General features: G+C 37.5%; 1 protein-coding gene across 10 annotated transcripts in view; it reads right to left on the bottom strand.

The window, feature by feature from the left end:
* The window catches only part of RALGAPB (Ral GTPase activating protein non-catalytic subunit beta), a 108,314-nt gene that overhangs the window by 32,645 nt on the left and 53,570 nt on the right, over window positions 1-22,099 (bottom strand). For 8 of the 10 annotated variants that reach the window (XM_081293113.1, XM_081293112.1, XM_081293116.1 and 5 more), the window contains 8 exons: window positions 20,574-20,638; window positions 19,197-19,326; window positions 17,254-17,387; window positions 11,421-11,603; window positions 9,849-10,000; window positions 5,214-5,401; window positions 3,438-3,544; window positions 1,880-2,032 (listed from right to left, as the gene is read on the bottom strand). In XM_081293113.1, the coding sequence (XP_081149239.1) occupies window positions 1,880-2,032; window positions 3,438-3,544; window positions 5,214-5,401; window positions 9,849-10,000; window positions 11,421-11,603; window positions 17,254-17,387; window positions 19,197-19,326; window positions 20,574-20,638 (1,112 nt within the window). The remainder of the gene's footprint in view (window positions 1-1,879; window positions 2,033-3,437; window positions 3,545-5,213; window positions 5,402-9,848; window positions 10,001-11,420; window positions 11,604-17,253; window positions 17,388-19,196; window positions 19,327-20,573; window positions 20,639-22,099) is intronic. The other 2 variants (XM_081293111.1, XM_081293109.1) reach the window with 1 other exon arrangement.

Below are 22,099 nucleotides of genomic sequence, written 5' to 3' on the forward strand. Positions count from 1 at the left end.
AAGGGACAGAATTGTTGCTTCTACCTCCACTTCCAGATCACTATCTATCTTCATCCTGCACCTTATCTTTTTCTGTGGGTGGGGAGGGGAAGGGGGTGCCAAGGATTGAACTAAGGGGCACTCAATCACTGAGCCACATCCCCAGACCTATTTTGTATTTCATTTAGAGGCAGGATCTCACTGAGTTGCTTAGCACCTCACTTTTGCTCAGGCTGGCTTGAACTCGTGATCCTCCTGCCTCAGCCTCCAGAGTCACTGGGATTACAGGCATGTGCCACCACGCCTGGCATCATCTTATGTTCTTGTTATTTTGAGTGTCTCCTAGGTGCCCCCCAGTACTAGGAACTGAACCCAAGGCCTTACACATGCTAGGCAAGCAGTGAGTTACATCCCAGTCCTTTTTAAATTCTATTTTGAAACAGGATTTGGGCTCAAACTTGCCATCCTCCTGCCTCAGCCTCCTCAGGAACTGAAATTACGGGCAAGCACCACCATGCCCAGCTGGTCTCATTTTTAAAAATCTTATCCACATGGATTCCTTGACCCCTTCCTTCCCTTCTGATCAATCCTATTTTAAATTTCCATCCTCTGGTGAGTAACAATCCTTCTAACCTTCTGGCTTAACTCAACAACCTCCTCAAACTTTACAACTTACCACCTATCAGCATATCTTGAACCATAGATGTAACCTACTTTAAAGGCTGTAACTCTGAAATTCCCACTCTTAATCCTAAATTTCCTTCCTGCACTCCCTGAGGTTGTGTCTCACTATCACCAAGGGACATTTAACCCCTCCTCATATTTTTCCATGCCACTTCTGGCTTCTGTTTCCCAACTAAGCTTAAATCTCCATGCCTTCTCCTCATGCCTTCTCCATAAGCACGAAATACTCCTCCCATTTTGGCCTTTCCTTAGCTCAGTAATTTCTTCATGATCTTACCCATTCTATACCCTCCCTTTTTGTGTTAATAATGTAATTTATATTCACTGCCTCACCCTCATTAACCATTCAATCCCCAACCCCTCAATTTCTGCATCCCACCTCACACACCTTTGAAGCTTTTCTCAAAGGTCACCTACATTTTCATGCCAAAATTCAGGATTTTATATTATTCCTCCTTCTCCTTGATCTCTCCAGCATTGACAGAGTAGCCTTTCCTCCATTTCTACCCATTTGTTTTCTTACCTAAAATACCTCTGTCACTTACTTCTTGAGACCCAAGGTTCTTCTCTCTTGATTTAAGAGACCAGTTACTTAGTCTAATTATCTAAATTAATCTTAAACTAAAACTTTTCCCATCCTCCCAAACCTATCTTCTTCCTAACACCCGTATTTCTGTATGTTACACCAATATCTCTTTATCACTCAAGCTCAAGACCTAAAACTACTTGGCTCCTTCCCTTTCCTCATTAACCCAAGATTGCTTGAATCTACCTTCACAATACACAATATATATTAAACTTCTTTCAGTGACAATCCTTCCTTTTCCTCTTGGATTATCAGTTGGTCTCTGAACTGGTTCCCCTTCTCCAAAAATCCTCCAGTACCAGTGTCCAATCTTATCACTGAACCATTGAAACCTACTAGGGAACAGCCAATTCCTATCAGTCCCAATTTACATTTGTCTTGCCTCCTGGATATCAGAGACCCAAGCCATCTTATGAATCACCACCCATAACACTAAAGTCAGTCTTAAACGCAAAAGTCATTTAAGAATGTTCAGGGTTGAGAACAAAGTTCAGTGGTAACCACTTACCTAGCATATGAAAGACCCTGGGTTCTATCCTTAAATCCTTAATTTTATATTTTAAAAGATGCACTCCCCCATGAATGTTCATATCGACACCCTTAACAACTGCTAGAAGTAATTTATCTTACTTCTTCAGTGACAATTTCATGCAAATCCGGAATACTCAGGTCTGCTTTCACAAAAGGTATCTTGTCCACCTCTTCAGGAAATGGCCGATGTTTCACAGTATACTTAAATCCAACATCATTTTTAGGAACTGGGCGAGGTTCAGGCACAAATAGCTGTTAAAATAATACAAAGAATGTTATGTTTCTTGCATATGATCTAATACCCATCTGTAATGACATGCATTTCCCTGTTTTGCTTTGATACCTGTGTTTCCTTAGGATTATATGTCATAAAAACTCACAGAGAATCCACAAATGATACAACTGAGGGTAAAGACAGGCAGCCTGCATACCTGCAAACTCATTTTTATTTTATTTTTCTAAAATTGTCCATTGTAGATATTGTATATTTTATGACTGATGAATGGGCTGTAGACCTCTATAGCCCAAGCCTGAATCTCCCACATTCAGTGATAAGCCAAAGAGTGAGACATTTCAGAACTTTAAGACTCAAACTTCCTTCTTCTCCAAGAACTCTCAAATCACTCCATATAATAAAGTAGAAGTTCAGTTCCCTGGGGGCATCTCTAGAAAGTGAGTTCAATTAGAACCTTAAGTGGCTTAATTAGGAAAGTATGGGTACCAAATCTAGGTCTTCAAGGCTCTAAAACCTTGCATGAATGTATACATGGTATATATTGAGCTACAATAAATTTTAGTTCCCTTCCTGATTCCCTTCTGCTTCAATCTTAAAGGCTTACAGAGCTGCTGACAGAATGTGATCTGCTCATCACAGGGTAACAAACAGTTCATCTAAGAGTCATCTAGGATGTTATATGATTTTAGGCACATGCTCCAATTTTATGGGTATAATTCTCAGTAATATAAGTACAATCTTCCAAGTAATACATGAAAAAAGCAGTATACCAAATGACTTTAGTCCTATTTAAGTGTAACTATTTATAGAAAGAGATTGAAAGGAAATTCACTAAAACATTACCTGGAGCTATCTCCCTCTGGAGAGTATAGTTGATTTAATTTTTTTCCTTATTATCCAATTATAAATGTCATAAAAGATTGTATTAAATACAATTTATTACCAATTACATGTAATAAATCAGGTAAAACATTTTGAAACTAAGTCCTATTGCTATATATATATATCAAAAGTCTGGCAATTTTTTTTTATCGTATGTATCTTTTATTTTATTTTAAATTGAATAGAAAACCCTGGGAATTGTAAATGTAAATTGGGACTGATAGGAATTGGCTGTTCCCTAGTAGGTTTCAATGGCTCAGAATAGTAGTCTTTATTATTCCTAAGTGGAAGTCTGAATCACCTGGAAAGCTTTTGGAAAATACAACTGCCTTAAAGATGCCTTTAAAAACTAATTCTGTAGACCTGGAATTCCAGGTTCCTAAAGCAATTATGATGTGAACCCACTGACTGAGGACCTGGACAGGGATCAGAATATTGATTATATCATTGATTTTTGTTGGAATGCTATTTAACCTTTAACCCCCCCACCCCACCCCCATACTCCTCAGCAGTCACTTCCCTGTAACTTGTGATGGATACCTTCTGGTTTGCTTTTGCTCCTCTGGGTAAAAGGCAAAGCTGTTGTGCCCAAGCAAGTCTTCCAGACATCCCCCGGACCAGCACAGTGACAGAGGGGAAAAAATCATCTAGAATAAAATGTTTGTGTAAAGTTTTTATTTCAGACAACAAATCATTTTTTTAAAAAACAACTTTTTTTTTTTTTTAAACAACTGCAGAACTTCTCATAACCAAAGTCCTAGCTCAGTGTTTCCTAAACTTCAATCCTTTGTGTATTCCCTTTGTGGTTTCTGCCATACCCAAGTATAATGAGTACTATGAGCTTACTTTGTACCAACCACTCCTAATTTTTAACTTAAATTTAATGAAAAAGGAAACTGTAAATCTCTACTTTAAATGGAAAAACCATGAAACTTGGTGTGCTAATTATGTATCTTTAAAACATATCTTTAAAAATGTGGTATATATATATATTCAATGGAATATTACTCAGCTTTAAAGAAGGAAATTACGGCATTTGCCAGTAAATGCATGAAGTTGGAGAATATCATGTTAAGCAAAATAAGCCAATCCCCAAAAAATCAAAGACCAAATGTTTTCTCTAATATGTGGATGCTAATTCACAATAAGGGGGGGGGGGCACTAGAGAAGAAGAGAGTTACCTTAGATTAGGTAGAGAGAACTGAAGGGAGAGAAGGGGAGGAGATGTGGAGATAAAGGATAATAAAACGAAACAGACATTACTGCCTTATGTATAGATGTGACTGCATGACCAATGTGATTCCACAACATGCACATGCAGAAAAATGATAAATTATATCCCATCTATATATCTATATCTATCTATCTATCTATCTATCTATCTATCTATCTATATATATATATATATCAAAGTGCATAAATGCAGTCCACTGTCATGTATAACTAATTAAAACAAATTAAAAATTAAAGAAAAACAAACACATCTTTAAAAAGACATAAAATAATGTTCACCAATGCTTTAACCAACATCATCTCACTTACCTCCTGTGGTACACACACATCTTTGGGAAATGCTATCCTAACTAATACTCTAACTTTCTAATGTTGGGAACAACAATTCATGAAGTAGATTGGGTGTCTGCAGTGTTGGTGTTATAGTCATGGCTCCGTGTACAGCTGCCCAGCCCAGGCAGGCACTGTTTCCTCTGGCAAAAGTTCAGGGACAGAGAATATATGTGTGGAAACTCAGGAGAGGGGGCTGGGGTTGTGGCTCAGTGGTATAGAGTGCTCGCCTAGCATATGTGAGGCCCTGGGTTGGATTCTCAGCACCATGTATAAATAAATAAAATAAAGGCCCATTTACAACTATATATATATATATATATATATATATATATTTAAAAAAAAAGAATTCAGGAGGGGCTTCCTTATAACCCAGATCCTTTTTTTTTTTTTTTTTTAGTTGTAGATGGACACAATGTCTTTGTTTAATTAATTTTTATGTGGTGCTGAGGCTTGAGCCCAGTGCCTCACGAGTGCTAGGCAAGTACTCTGCCACTAAGCCACAAACCCCAACTCTCAGATCCTCTTTATTTTCTTCTTTTATTTCAAATGTAGAGTCAAACCTGTTCAGTTTCTCTTATTTTTTTTAAATTTACTTTTTAAAAAAATTTATTTCTCAGGTGTTATTGCCACATAGTTCTAAATCCTTCTGACAAACGCATAAATACTTAGAATTCAGTCTTTTCCTTTGCTCACAGAAATGACAAACACATTGATTTAGCACTAGAGAAGTCTGAAAGTGCTACAACTTACTCTGCTCATTTCCAAGAGGTTGCTCCAGCATTGCTAGGATAACACTGTTATCCAAGACAAAGTACCGGAAACTATGCTTGTTGATAGTTGGCAGCCTGGAGTATTTGATCAGAGTGGTCTCATTCACCAGACTACAAGGAGAGGCAGGACCACTGGGTGAAGGAAATGCACCAAGCAACTGCATAATACTATGGAGAATGAAATAGAGAACAGTTAATTCCCAAAACAAATTTGTAAAGTTTTCTTCACACATCCATGTGTCCTTCTGCTCCTCTGAATTGTAAGTGGCCATGGCCTTCCTCTTTACAGGTCAGATTTGCTCCCTGTGGTGAATATCATGGTGTGCTGTCCAGATTGTGCCCTCTAAGATTGAAAGGCCCATTCCACCAGTTGCAGGGAGATGTGGCCACAGCTCTCAGCTGAGTCGCTTTCTAGGACTTGCCCTTGGCCAGTAAGAAACACTCCTTCATGAGCTCCAGTCCAACGAATAGTTGACTCAGGGTTATAGAGTCCATGCCCCCTCATCTCAGCTTGAGAGAACGCTGAAGGGCCAAGTGAGTTCCAAAGTATTTTGCTGCAATTGCATCCCAGTTCAGTTCCTCCTTTGCCTAGTCCTGCTTTCTCCATTCCCCCATAGGGATTTATACAAAGAGGACTTTCCAATAAAATCTCTTGAAAACTGATTTCTCTCAGAATTTGCTACCCCAGGAACATACTAACCACACTTCCAAATCATGAAACTCCCAAAGATTTTTTAATTCTACCTGTATGCTCCAGGCTTCAGGACTATTCTAGCTAAGTATTATAGGCCTAGAAAAGGGCTAAAGATCAGCCAAACCCCCTCACTTTTCTGATAACAAAACTCAGGCTCAGAAGAGATAGATAACAGAAACCAAGAGCTGCTGCTTTCTCCCTGTGTGAGCAGGAGTAGATACATACTCATGTTACAGATAGGAAACTTGAGGCACTAATAGTTACATCTCACAGAACTAATGTAATTACTAAATCAAAAACTATATGGAAAAATTTTCTATAAGCTGGAATTCAACTGATCAAGTCTTAATATTCAGAAACATTTATAGAGATTTCTACAAGTACTCAATGAAAAAATAACAATAACTGAACATAGCTCTTACTCTGTGGAAAGTAATGTTCTAGGCACTGTATATACATTGTTTCATGTAGTATCTTAACAACCCTGAGATAGGTATCATTGTTTTTCCCATTTATAATAAGAAATTGAAGCTCAGGGAAAAGTATCTTGTAATTAAAATATAAAGGCTCTATCCTGCGGTTCTAATGTCATCTGACCTTTTATCACTCCAACATGAGCTGAGTGGCCTCTCCTCTCATTCTAAGGCTAGAACCCAAAGATCCCTGACAATGGAAGACAATGTGGCTCAACAGATGTTTTCCTTCCATTCTCTCACATCCTAGAAGGACTATCTTTTTTTTTTTTATTGTTTTAGTTGTAGATGGACACAATGCCTTTATTTATTTATATGTGGTGCTGGGGATTGAACCTAGTGCCTTACATGTGAAAGGCAAGCATTCTACCACTGAGCCACAACCCCTACCCCCAAGAAGGACTATCTTAAGAATTCCAAGGACCAAGAGAATTGATCAGTTCAGGCCTCTACTAATTTGGGGAAAACAGGTGAAGTATCAGGAAATCATTAATGAGAAAACATGGCTTTGGTTCTAAAACTGGACAAAGATGGATTACACAAAGCATACAGGCCAACTGAGCTTGTGTTCCATGTAAGAACCTAAGATATTATCAAATAGGTCCTAAAAAAGGAATAGATCACTGAGATGCAACCATACCAGCCTACCCACATTTTCTCTTTTGACAGTAACTTGACTGGAAAAGTGAGCAATTATCCCTGCAATCACAGTATTTGACAGTGTGTCATGATAAACTTGTAGCTATGATTTAAAAATCCATGTGAACCTTAAGGAAATTATCTGCTGATATGCTTTGTGAGTCTGTCTCTTCAATATTTTTATCAATGATTTTGATTAGAACACACAGGACAAACTCATTAAATTACTGAAGACAGAAATCTGGCCTCTACCCAGACTGGGGCAACAACAGTAGTATGTATCAAATATAACTGGAATAATGATGACAATATAGAATTCCATGCTGTGTGATAGGGTCAGACAGAGAGCACAGAGGTGCAAAAAGCAGTCTTCCTTCAGAAGAATAACCCAAAGGTTGAAGGAAGGTAGCTAGATTTGATGTAAGCATTGAATAGTGGAGGATGTGGCCAAGGGAAGAGAGAGAGCCTGAAGTTCAGGAGAGGAGCATAAGCATGTAAGAGCATGCCCAGTTCACAAGTAACACGACCATGGCAGGGGTGTGCTGGGAAGCAGTAATGAGAAAGATTAGTCCTCTTGAAATTCAGACAACATGGCAGAAAAGATACCTACTTAAGATTTTCAATCACTCAAGCTACAGAATAAAAACTATGCTTACAGATGAGGAGTTTGGCAAGATAAACAGAAAGGATTATGATACTGAAAACAAGAAAACCAGGCAAGAAGAAAAGACGGCCTGGAGTAGGATGCTATCTGAGACTAGAGGGGGCAGAGAGAATATTTTACAAAAGTCAAGTCTGTTGGATTCAACTGCTGGCCTCATGTGAGGAATGAGAGATAAATCAGAGAAAAAGTCAAATTCTGTGTTTATATAACCAGAAATAGTGATGATACTGACAAAGCAGCAACCATGACAGAATAGAGAGATTTGGCTGTGGGCATTTTCCATGATAACAGAATAATTCTGTATCTTCTTCAAGACTGGCAACCAGAGAAACCACTGGTGGAGCTTCCAGCAGAGACAGGAGAGAAGAAGAAAAAGAGATGAGCTATCTAAATAACTGCTGTCTAGATTGGGGAGAAGCACCCAGTGCTCCACTTACCCTGAGCACGTATCCAATTCTCACTGGTAATCATGCTCTCAAAGGAAAATCCCACCCAGGCTAGGATGCAGCAAACTTATTAGTATCATGAAGAACTTCCAATGAGAGATGCCCTTCCCATTTCTTCCCATATCCTTTTCCTCTGCAAGGCACATGCCTAATTCTGTGACACTTTAAGGTTACCCAAGGCTCTTCTCTGAACTCCTATTATTATCTACATAAGCTTTAGCTGCACTCACATTTTTATGATCTTCTAGCTATTAGCAAAACCTCCACAGAGGAAGTCACTGGAAGTCCAGCATTATATAAAAAGACCAAGATTTAGCTAAAGCAAGCATCCTGTTTAAAATTTACTGAATGACCTAAGCTCAGGAGGAACAAAAACAAATCCAACTTCACTATACATACCCCAAGTAAGACCACAAACACCCAAAGGCTGCTGGGATCTTGTTTTATTTATTTATTTATTCATTTATATTTTTATTTTAAGTACTGAGAACTTAACTCAGAGATGCTTCACCACTGAGCTATATCCCCAGTTCTAGTTAAAGACAGCATCTTGCTAAGTTGATGGGTGTCTTGCTAAATGTCAAGGCTGACCTCAAATTTGCAATCCTTCTGCCTCAGCTCTCTGAGTCAATGGGATTACAGGCATGTACTATGGTGTCTGCCTAGCCTGCTGGGATTTGGGGAGGGGTTGATTTACATACAAATCTTCAAACAGTCTTACTTGCCACTTTACTAAGACCAAAACAAGCCACCCCACACTGGCTAGACATTCCTTCTTCCTACTTTTACATTTTTCTAGATCTTCACTTCATACCTGTCCTTTTCTAAGCCCCTTCTATTCATCACTCCTGTGACTCCATGTAATCTTCCCCACTTAATGATCTGCACCACCAGCCTTTTTCTTTATTCCTTTACTACCAAAACACTGACACAGCCATCTTGGCACCTTCTTAACTGCCCCATAATCTGGCTGACAGCTCAGAGTCAGTTTCCATGTCATTTTCCCTAGGGATGTTGCTTTGATTTCCCAATATCAGGAAGTACTCATTTCTTCTTTCCAACACCCCAGCACTTTCTTTGTACCTCTTCTCTTGGAACACTAAGTACCCACCTAATATTACAGCAATTTGTGTTCATAATTTATCCTCCCTACTATCCAGTAGTAACTGAATCTGATTTATCTTTGCAATCCACTGTCAGTTCTTTATAGGAAGTTAATAAATCCTGGCTGGATGAACCTATGACATAATATAAATGATAGAGCAGAGATCATGACCATGGAACTGGGGAGCAGGAGATCTGATGCTGTGACCATAGACAGACACCTCTCCTCTCTGGACTCAGCTATCAAACTGAGGGGGGAGAATAAGTCTCTCCAAGGTCCATTCTAGCTCCAACATGACCTGACACGAATTAACATCAACCAGTATAGAAAAACAAGGACCCAAACTCTTCACCCCAAGTTCCTGGTTTCTTTTGATCTAAAACACAGGTTTAATATATATATATATATTTAATATATTTATATATATATATATATCTAATATATTTATATATATATATATATCTCCCTTTCCATTTTATTTTTGGAGAAAGTATCCTAAAGGAGCTGAACAACTGTGGAAGAGATGAAACAGGCAGGGATCACTGCTAACCCTATCTAATTTCCAGGCTCAGTCCTTGGCAGTCACTTTCATACCATGTCAGGGTGGCTTCAGCAGCATCCTTTACCCTCATAGATGCAGGGTTTGGCTCCTTATCTCCTTTGTACTTGACCTCTTGCTCACTGTTCTTGGACTTACTTCCTGAGATACCCAGTTCCACAATCTCCAGTACTTCCTTAAGACAGTCCTAAGAGCAGGAAAGGCAGAACAATTTTTATAATACACCTTTCTTATGAGAAAACAAGGAGTATATAAAAATGCTAACAGTGGTTGTATTTTGGTGGTGGAGCTTCAGGTTCTAATTTTCTTTAATAGGTAAAAATTAATATCATAGTAACATAATAAATCTTATACCTCTCCTCCAAATTTCTCTTCGAAAAACTAAATTTGCAGGTTTAGAGAGTAGATACTAATTAAAATTCAATTCAATTCAATTGTATCAGTCATAATTTCTTAAAAATTATCATGGATCATAAAACATGAAAGAGAATAGTAACTCAAAACTTTGGATAGCTTAAGACATATCAGATTATCTAATATATCAAAGGGAAGTTAATGAGTGATCAACTTTTTTGGGGGGCAGTGAGGGCAGTAATGGGAACTGAACCTCAGGGCATTCTATCATCGAGCTACATCCACAGGGCTGGTCTTGAACTTGTGATCCTCGTACTTCAGCCTCCTGAGTCACTTGGATTATAGTTGTGCACTAGCACACCAAGCTGTTCACATATGAACATGGGAAAGTTATGTCCGATTCATTCTACTGTTTTTTCCTATTCCCATCCCTACCTTTCCCCTTCATTCCCCTTTGACGAATCCAATGAATTATGACTAAGATTTTATTGTGGGGGGAGGGTACTAGGAATTGAATCCAGGTGATTTTACCACTGAGTTATATCTCCAGTCCTTTTTATTTTTAATTTTGGGACAGGGTCTCGTTAAATTGCTAAGGCTGATCTCAAACTTGCAATCTTCCTGCCTTGGCCTCTTGAGTCAAAAGGATTATAGGTGTGCAGAAAAGTGACTTCGATTTTATCAACAATAATATTTTTAAATTATATAAAGATCTCTATAAAAACTAACTGTGATAGCTCTTCTTTTACTTTCACTGAATTCTTATAATGCCTGCTTTCCTATAAGGACTAATGGCATGGAAACTACACTAGATATATGTGTCTACTGAAAAGTGAAAAAAATATCTGTGAAGTAAAACTTTTAGATAAAAGCAATCTTTACAGATAAGCTGTGCTGTGCTCTAGCATTCCAGGCTAGGAAATCAATTGCCCTTCCTGTTTTGGTAATAGGTGCTCAAAGTGTTTACTAGCTATTTCCAGGATACTAACCTTTCAGTAAGAACAATATTGATAGGTCAGATAAATCAGGCAAGTCTCCTTTTTAAAAGAACTTCTCTGTGGGTTACTTTGCAACCAACTAGAAGTATGACAACAGTCTATATGTTGTGCTCAAAATAAGAAGAGTTCTATTAAAATCTAACAAGTATATTAAAAGTGTGACATTGTATTTAAATTTATATATTCTCTTATACAAGGCATTGGCCGACATACATTTCTGTTTCTACTTAATGTTTTAAAATTGAATAAACTCACCTTTTCATCAAGCATATCAGGGTGCTCTGTCAGCCAGACACACAGACACTGAAAAGCTGCCACTATCATGGAGTGCAGATCCCGGGAGTGAAAAGGAGCTGGCCGACTGCACTGGTACACAATGTAGCTGCACACAGAACTGATGGCTCGCTTCCGGTCTCCTGAGTCAACCATCACCTTCACCTGAGCATGTTCATTTGGGGAACAAAAGACATTAACAAGGAACCACTGTACCAATTTCAAAGCATCTTTGTTGAGGCTGAGCCTATCTGAGAATGTGATATGCCACAGAAGGCCTTGTTTTATAAATATTATTTAGACAGAGAAACAACATGAAATAATTCAGATGTACTAATCACACTCTATAAAAATAGAGGCAGTTTTCAAAGCCTAAATGGTATTTCACTTTAGCATGGGTTTTCATGCCTAAATTCAATTCATTTGTGTCCATCTACTCCTCATTGCCAGTGACTGAAAGAATAGGTGGCAAGGGAACATGCACATCTTCAAGCCCCATAATGTAACCTCACAGAAATGCTCTGTGCTCTGCACCAGTTTGGTATAGTTGTTCAGAGGTATGTTTATACTGCACCTATTTAAAGTGTACAATCTGATCAATTCTGACATAAGGACAAATCTGTGAACTATATCCATAATCAAGATAGTCAAACATATATCACCCCAAAATCTCCTCATGCACCTTTGTAATCTTCCTCCCATTCCTCTTTGCCCCCTTCCCTAACCCACCACTGATCTGCTGTCACTATAGATTAGCTTGCACTTTCTGGAGTTTATAGAAATAAAATCATTCATTGTGTGCTTTGCAGCTTTTCCCTTCTACTAAGCAGTTATTTTCAAATTTATCTACATTTTTGTATGTATCTATTTTTTATTCCTTTTTATTGTTGAATAGTATTCCACTTCATGAATATCCTAGCTACCTATTAACAGACATTTGTTTCCAAGTTCTGGACATTACAAATAAAACTGCTATGAACTCCTGTGCAAATCTTTGAATGGATATATGCTCCTATAGTGGGAGGGAATGACTCAATCATAGATAGATATGTTAATCTTTTTAAGAAACTGCCAAGCTGTTTTCCAAAATTATTATCCAGTTAACATTCCCATCAATAGTTCTTTCATATTCCTCACCAATATTTGGTATGGTCTATATTGTTTGCCATACAAATAAGTCTGTAATGGTAACTTACTGTGGTTTTATTTGTATTTCCCTAATAATACTAAACATCTTCTCATAGGCTTATTTGCATATCTTCTTTAGTACAATGTCTATTCTAATTTAACTGAGTTGCTTGTTTTATTATTGACAGAGTTTTCTTGGTGTTGTCTTGTCTTTTTAAAAGGTTTTATTAAGGTCTTTCTGAAGTAATATTCAAACTCCAGATCCAGCTGCCAAGGAGACCCTCTTCTGCGGTGGCTGGGGCATAGCAGATGGCTCTAGCTTCCTAACCTCCCATCCAAAGATGAGGTGGTCGAGTGCATCTCATCTTTCAGGTCCACGATTTTCAGTGGTCAATCAGACAGGGGCTTCTTACTGCCAATTACTGCTTGGTCCCAGCACAGCATGACCTTCACTTTAACGCTGAGCACACCCTATCTGAACAGCGCCCAGTAAGCGTAAGTACCAACATAGCGGCTGGTATGGTTTGCATATTAGGAGTCCTCCAAAAGCTCATGTGTAACACAATACACAGATGCTCAGTGGTGAGATAACTGGGTTATAAGAATTTAACATAGTCTACCCAATCCATTTCCTGGATTAAAAATTTGAATGAATTAATAGGTGGTAACTGTAGGCAGATAGAGGAGGTAGGTCACTGGGAGTGTGTTCTTGGGAATTATACTATCCCTGACTCCTTGGATTCTGTGTGTGTGTGTGTGTGTGTGTGTGTGTGCGCGCGCGCGCGCACATACTTCCTGGTTGTCAGATATGAGCAGTTTTCTTCCACTATATCCTTCTGCCATGAGGTTCTGCTGTACTTCAGTTCCAGACTATGGAGTTGACTGACCATGGACTGAACCTCTAAAACCATGAGCCAAAATAAACTTTTCTTCCTCTAAGTTGTTCTTGTCAGATCTTGGTCACAGCTACAAAAAGCTAACTAACATAGCAGTTAATAAGGGCCCCTACGTGGACTATCCACAAAGTTCATGGATTCAGTTCATCCTTAAAAGTTGCCCTGACATGAGTTGGGCACAGTGGAGCACACCTCTAATCCCAGAAACTCAGGAGGCTGAAGCAGGAGAATTGTGAGTTCAGAGCCAGCCTTAGTAACTTAATTAGGTCCTAAGTAATTTAGCAAGACCCCGTCTCAAAATAAAAAGGGCTGAGGATGTAGCTCAGTGGCTAAATGCCCTTGGGTTCAATCTCTGGTACCAAACAAACAATAATTAAAAAAAAAAAAAAAAAGGAGCAAGCTGCCCTGAACTATGACCTTGTTGCCCTTGACTCATTCTTCACAAGGACCTGCAGTAGGTCTGCATGGTAAACCCTTCTACAACTTTGTAACATAGACTCTAGCAGGCTACCCTTACAGCAAAAAGTTTTACTTGCCCTCAGGGAAGCCAAATCTCTTCTGAATTACATTTGTCAATTTGCAAGAACGGTTTCCTTCTCACAAGAACGGTTTGCATCCTAGAGGCTAAGATAATAATTGCTGTGCTGGTTGATCACTTGGACCTCACTGCAGAATAGCCATCTTCAGTAAACTTCTAGTGAGAAACTCACTCAACTCAGCTGTGAAGATACACCATCATATGACAATTTCCTCTTTTTGGAAATTTGCACCATCACACTGTTGTCACAAACTGTCAAAAGGAAAGGCTATTATTGAGTTTTGAGAGTTCTTTATGTAATCTGGATATAAATCCATCATTAAACATAAGCTTTGTGGGCTGGGGATGTGGCTCAAGCGGTAGCGCGCTCGCCTGGCGTGCGTGCGGCCCGGGTTCGATCCTCAGCACCACATACAAACAAAGATGTTGTGTCCGCTGAGAACTAAGAAAAAATAAATAAATATTAAAATTCTCTCTCTCTTTCTGTCCCCCTCTCTCTCACTCTCTCTTAAAAAAAAAACAAAAAAAAAAACAAAAAAAAACATGAGCTTTGTAAAGATTTTCTTCCACTCTATGACCTGTTATCTGAAGTATTTTAGAAGAACAGTAGTTTTTAAATTTTGATGAATCCTAATTTATCAGCTTTTTTTCCTTCAATAGTGTAATATATAAGAAATGTTTGTATAACCCAAGGTTACAAGGAACTTCTATGTTTTCGTCTAGAAATTTCAGACTTTAGGCTTTACATGTAGGTTTAAAATTCATTTTGAGTTAACCTTTGCACAAAGTATAAGTTATAAAACAAAGATTTTTTTTTTTTTGCAGATGAGCCAATGACTTAGGTTACTAAGGCAGGAGGATTGCAAATTCAAGACCAGCCTGAAGAACTTAGAGAGACTCTAACTCAAAAATAAAAAAGGGTTGGGAGTGAAGCTCAATGGTAGAGCTGTCCCATGTTCAATCCCCAGCATCTCACACATACACACATATACACACACAAACAAGGGTGTTTTTTTAAGATGAATAATTATTCCAGTACCAATGGTTTAAAAGACTCTTACTATTCTTTTCCTTTGAATTACCTTTACATCTTGGTTATGAAAATTAGATGACTACTTAGTGTGAGTGTACTTCTGAATTCTCTATTGATTGGTTCAACCTATTCCAACACCAAACTGTTTGGATTACTAGCTTTACTGTACTTTAAATCATGAAATTGGTACTGTTAGCCCTTTATAATTTGGTAGATAGATTTGGAGCAATGCTCCATCTAAGGCTAATTATTTCTTACTACTGAAAGTACACCAAAGGTCACAAGAAACAGTATCTGCTCTCAGATAGTTCAGTTCTGCATGTCTCATGAATGGTTGTTCTTACTTTTTGTATCAGCAACTGCTCCTCATAAAACTGTTATGTAAACTCTAAGTGGTGGTGAGAACACATTAGGTTTTCTTGTAAATTGCCTATTTTCTCTCATGGTTTATAAATCACACCCTCTCATCTGTAAAACTGCTGAGGGCCATTGCCAAGTAGGAATGACGCATCGAAATTTCCTTGCCAGCATACCCCATGTTAAATGGACTTGCCTTGGATATTCGCTGTGACATTGCATGTGTGTTTGAGAAAGGTGACCCTGCTCAAGGACGAGGGTGGATCCAGGTTTAGGGTGTATCCTGCAGGTTTTAGGAAGTATCCCAGTTTAGGATAATTTGGGTTTAAGGCGTTCTTGGGCTTAGGGAAGTTCCAGGTTTAAGGTGTACCCTGCGGGGGGGGGGGGGGGGGGGGGGGGGGGCGGGCTAGGGCATATCCTGCTGCCTCAGGCACACCCGATCCTTGAGTTCCCATTGAGTTCTCTGAGATTCAGAAAGTATTGGAAAAGAAAACCTCGTGGAGTAGGTGAATTGGGCGGCGGCAGAACTGGGATTTCCCCAGAACGTGTGTAGAGGCCGGTGTGAGTTAGGGAATAAAGATTGCTGTTTGAATCTACAAGGTGTGTGGTGGCGCGTGATTCAGTGCCCAGCCAAGACTGCGGCATAAAACGAAGACTTTAATGACAAAATCTGCATATCGGCTTTTGCTCACAAAGTACTTTATATAGTTCCTCTCATTTAATTCTCACAACACCAGGTCTTAGATGCAAGATAATCTTGCCCATTTCATTTAGATACTCGTAAGGATATGAATAAATTGGAACCCCTGTACCTGCCAGTAATTTAGGAGGTGTGGAAAACAATATGGCAGTTGGCCAAAAAGTTAAACACAGAATTACCATATGCCCAGCAGTTTTACTCTTCAGTGTATACTCCAAAGAAATGAAAATTGTTATTCAAGCAAATACATGTAGACACATGTTCACAGCAGTACTACTGACGTTAGTTTAAAGACACAAATAGCTCAAATATCCATCAACTGATGAATGGATAAACAAACTGTGGTATATACACTCAGCACAGTATTATTTGACCATAGAAGAAATGAATTTCTGGTAGACACTACAAGAGGAATGAGACTTAAAAAATTATGTTAAGTGAAAAGGCCAACATGAAAGGTCATATATTATAAACTTTCATTTATATGAAATGTTTAGAAAAGGTAGATACATGGAGATAAAAATGCAGATTGGTGGTTGTCAGGATGGTCAGAAGGACAAGAAAGCAACCACTTGCAAGATAAAGAGTTTTCTTTTGGAGCAATGAAAACAATTTGGAACTACAGGTATTGGTTGCACGACACTCTAAATGTACTATCAGCTGCTGAATTGTTCCTTTCAAAATGGTTAATTTTATGTTAGTGAATATCACCTCAAAAAAAAAAAATTAGAGAAGTGGGATTGGTCACCCAGCACTAAGATTCCACAAAACCAAATAACTGTGAAAGAAATTTGAACATGTAATTGATTTTCACTTATCTCTAATAAATGGAAGACAGTAGTCACAGATAATCCCAACTGGCATACTTTTGGATAATCACTCTTTATAAAACCAAGCCATCCTATTATTATGAACAAATAAATAAATAGCAAATATTTAAATGTTTTCTGTAATTTAACAGAAATACATTCTTTGAATATTGTTTTAAAGTACAGTTCATTTTGAAAAATTCACTTGGAGGTTCAATGTTGCAAACCTTGGATATAAATTATGTTTGAGTATGTCCAACACTGCAATACCCACATCAGAGGGGTCAAAGATATAGAAAAAAAGAGCCAGGGCCCAAGATTGTTGGGCTAAAATAAAAGGACTATCCTCCTCACCTTTGCCAGGCCAGAGAGGAGCTCTAGAGCTGCCAGTGATATGCTCATGTCTTGCCGCCACTGGGAATTGAGTCTTTGGGTGACGAGATGAATGCTGCGAATCAGGAGCCCAGCAGCTGAATCTGTATTAAGAGCTAGGATATAACCCCAATGCCACATCCCACAGGGAGGGAAAACAACTAAGCATTAGTAACGAGAAGCACAGCATTCCACCAGGCACAGACCACAGCAGTCACAGTGAGCACGACGGGCACCCACACAGCGCTATGTTCCCCGCCCCGCTGGCCTGAGCTCCACGCCTGACACACAGTGCACAGGGCACGCAAGCTGGGTCAGGGCAGTTTCTAGTCCCAGCCCACAAACTTTCACACAGACAATCATGGACCTGACAGTGTCAGTATCATCTTATAAAATGTTAAGGCTTAAAATTTCTAAATTAACAACACATAGAGTATTACATTTTCAAAAATAATAATGAAAAGGCCATCAAGTATTTTCGTGGAATTTTACAGAGGAAACATTCAACTTTTACAGCCCCCTCAGATGCTGGAAAATACTGTAAGGCATCTGTTAAAATTTCTTGCAGGGTTCAAACAATCAAAAATCACATGCAATGCCTTTTCAAACCCACTTTAACATTTAACTCTCTAAGACTACTTTAATACTTCTAAAAAAATAAATAATCAAGCCACTACATTTGGCTTCCAATTTTATATTTAAAAGTAATTACTACTTAGCTAATAGTACCTTAGGAGAAATTAAAATTAGGACAAATTAAATTGAATTTACAAAGGAAGCTTTAGGGACATTATACCTGTCGATCCTATCAGAAAGAGGGCAGTGACAACAGAAAAAGGAATGATCATTAAATAGAGACATTCATGCGACACTAACACAAATCCGGATTTCTTAGTAAAAATATTTTATGACATTACAAGCAGAGATCACTAACACCAGTTCAAAATGCTGAAACAAACAATAATCACTTCAAACATTTATATTAGAACACATGCAGTAAAGTAAAAATATCTTTTAAGTTATTTTAGAAAGCATGAAAAATAAATAAAATTTCAACATAGAGTATACCTAGATCTACATACACAATGAATAAGGTAACAATTTAAATAACTTTTTTATAAATATAATATTTGATTGTACTGATTATCCAAATAATGACTTTATGTATCTGACATGCTCAAGGATACTTATTGTAAACAAATCACAGAAACATGTCCCATGAACTCATGACTCTAGCTCATGAATTTTCCAGAAGATTATAAAACTAAACTCACATCCAAGAAACTAAATATAATCCTAATCTTGTTGGATGAACACTCACAGATTCAATACACTGTTAGTATTTGTGTGTAGAACCATAAAGTTATATACCACAAATTCAATGAATCTATAAAGTAACTTCCAAGATAAAGGACATGGAAAAAATAGGATGCTCTGCTGGCAAATGTAGAATTTGGAAAGGCAAAAATGTTTCCTTACCCTTGCTTAAAATTTGTGACCAATGTACCTAAACTAGGGTACAGGATATAATAGGGTACGTAAGTTTTCCCACTACTGCATGCTCCATCACTTCCCTTACCACACTGCAGTAACAGATTGACTAGACATCTCTGCCATTAGCATGTGAGATCTCAGGCAGGGCCCATATCTTGACCCTGTATCACCAGCACATGGACAGAATCCCGATCACGCATTATAATCATCTATGAAATCTAATGAACTACTCCGAATACAACCACTAAAAGCTGTATAAGTTATTTGTTTTTTAGACTAGTATCCTCTTTCTTATACTTATGTACATAACATTTTATATTTTAGTTGTTTGTTTTAAAAATCTGAATATTTAAATTTTGTTTTAGTTTTTCTTAAATAAATCTAAGAATTAAAGAAATTCTGTAAAACTCCAATTAAAAAAAATAGCTTACCATAATCCCTCAGGAGAGCTTGAGCAGGTCTCTCACTGTCAGGAGTTGTGGGCTCTGTGCTTCCACCACTTGCTGAACTAATACCACTATTAGTGCGACTATGACTCTTCAGGTTATTTTCTCCACCACCCTAGTCAAATGAACATCAGTCAAGTATTTGGGGATTCCATCAGTTTACAGGTATAAAAAGAGGTTAATTATTAAAAACTCTATTGATAAAACGGAATGTGACAACAAACAGCACAAATGATGAGGGAATTAAAACTGCTGTGGTATTTCTCACAGACACCATCTGCTAAAGGGTATGAAGGGTTTGACAACTTGACAGCATTCAGTTTGACAGAAATGCTTTTTTGCTGCTGTTTACAAAGGGCCAGTCTTAAAACTTTTTCATCTTCACTAGACCTTGCTAGCTAATGACTTTAGGTCCTTAAAGATAATACTCTACATGCCTCCCAAGCAAAACTTCAAAATAGGAATATAATCTTAAAACAAACAAAACAACACTTGAGCAAAGAGCAGCAACTTTCAAATTATATTATAAACCAAAAATAATAGATTTCCTTCACTTTTTCCCATAAAAATATAATTCATTATATCCAAATCAGTAAATTTTTTTTCATATTTTGCTACTGGGTCAGTAAATTATTATTAAACATCTACTGAGACATGAATGTAATTTCCCTGATAATAATTTGATCATCCGCCTATATCCACCCAGCTCACCCCAGTATACTCTATTAATTCCTCTACTCCTCAGCCTTTATTCCAGTATAAGGATCATACAACTTGAAGAGGAAAACAAGAGGTACTGAAAATCTCCAGGAAGTTTTTTTGATTTAAAACATTAGTACTCTGGGGGACCTGTAAACTTTGATCTGCAGGAACTATAAAGAGATTATAAATAGTTATTACACAAATAAAATTTTTAAAAATGAAAAAAGTAAAAGACAAAAATAAATAAATAAATAAATAGTTTTTACATTTAGATCAACTAGGGATAGCAAAAATTATGGAGTAGGAGGCCTTTCCTAGATTATTTAAGCTGCTTAATCACAATAGCAAAAAAGTAAGAGCTTTAAATAGGTACTTTCCAGGAATAAAAACTAGATTTAGCCGGAGTTTCTGTCATGCAGAATCTCCTAGGGAACTGATGTATAGAAGATGACAGACCAAGAGGTAAGAAAACATAAAAATATATGATATTTTAAAATATGACCCTTCTAACTCAATGAGCTGCATTTACAAACAAAATACCTTTAAAATTACAAGGACAGATATTCTGGAAGATAATTTAGACAAAATCAGAAGTTAATCATCTCTGATACGATTACATGTTGTAAAAAATATATATATTACATGTTGTGTATTTCTTACCATCTCCATTTGGCAACCAATGGCTTCTAAGAGTGCAGAATCTTGAACAATATTTAACATTGCCCCTGCAATAGAAAAAAAGTATTTTATATAAAATAAGTGATAAGAACACTAAAATGGTTCATGATTAAGAGCAGAGATAAGAATATGATTTTGGCTGCATTTCCTAAACTTCTCCAAAAATTACTAATAAATCTGTTGACTGGTCAGCAAAGATAAGAAGAAATCACCCAATTCTGATTTGCCCCCAACGTTTTAAAATCCTTTTTTTTTAAATTAATTCAAAAATCAAAACTTTTCTTTGTATAAAAACATGCCTACTGTCAGATGTTTTATAACTGTCATGAAAGGGCAGGTGCTAGCATCTCAATTACCATCTTCAAGGGTAACACAAACTGAGAAAAATATGGAATTTTTTTAAATCTTTTTTTTTATTAGCTACACATGACATTACAATGAATATGGAATATTTTTAAAACCAGGTTGTGGTTTTTAAATATAGGTTTCTGTAGATGGGTAAGAAACTTAGAGTTTACTCTAAGTGTAATGGGCAGCCAGTGGCACGGAGACTGGCCTTATCTAGCTTTTCCTTTAGAACAATGATTCCAGATTAAGTGGCGAAGATACATCTAGCAGGACACGAAAGGAAGCAGAGAGACCAGGCAGAAGGCTCTGATAATTAAATTATGTAAATATGATATTACGCAGCACTAAAAAAATGAAAAAATCATGGAATTTGCAGGGAAATGGATGGCACTAGAGCAGATTATACTTAGTGAAGCTAGCCAATCCCTAAAAAAACAAATACCAAATGTCTTCTTTCATATAATGAGAGCAACTATGAACAGAGTAGGGAGGAAGAGCAGGAAGAAAAGATTAACTTTAAACAGAGACATGAGATGGGAGGGAAAGGGAGAGAAAAGGGAAATTGCATGGAAATGAAGGGAGACCCTCATTGCTATACAAAATTACATATAACAGGTTGTGAGGGGAATGGGAAAATAAACAAGGAGAGAAATGAATTACAGTAGATGGGGTAGAGAGAGAAGATGGGAGGGGAGGGGAGGGAGGATAGTAGGGGATAGGAAAGGTAGCAGAATACAACAATTACTAATAGGGAATTATGTAAAATTGTGGATGTGTAACCGACGTGATTCTGCAATCTGCATTTGGGGTAAAATTGGGAGTTCATAACCCACTTCAATCTAATGTATGAAATATGATATGTCAAGAGCTTTGTAATGTTGTGAACAACCAATAAAAATAAATAAATAAATAAATAAAATATGATAAGCTCAGTCACAGTTTCTAGGAGTGAGATGGTAAGATTGATTGGGATGTATTTTGAATATAGTATGGACAGAAGAAGACCTAGATGTGTAGTAATGAGGAAAAGTGAAAAATTAAAGACAGGTGAGTCTTAATTGAGTAATTAGGTATAACAGAGGAAGTCATTTACTGAATTGAGTAAGCAGACTGGTGAGGAACAGATTTAGGGCAAAGATGTGAGAGGTAGGCAAGATAGG

This window comes from Spermophilus citellus (assembly GCF_964194105.1).
Source record: "Spermophilus citellus genome assembly, chromosome: 4".
In the NCBI taxonomy this organism is placed as follows: domain Eukaryota; kingdom Metazoa; phylum Chordata; class Mammalia; order Rodentia; family Sciuridae; genus Spermophilus; species Spermophilus citellus.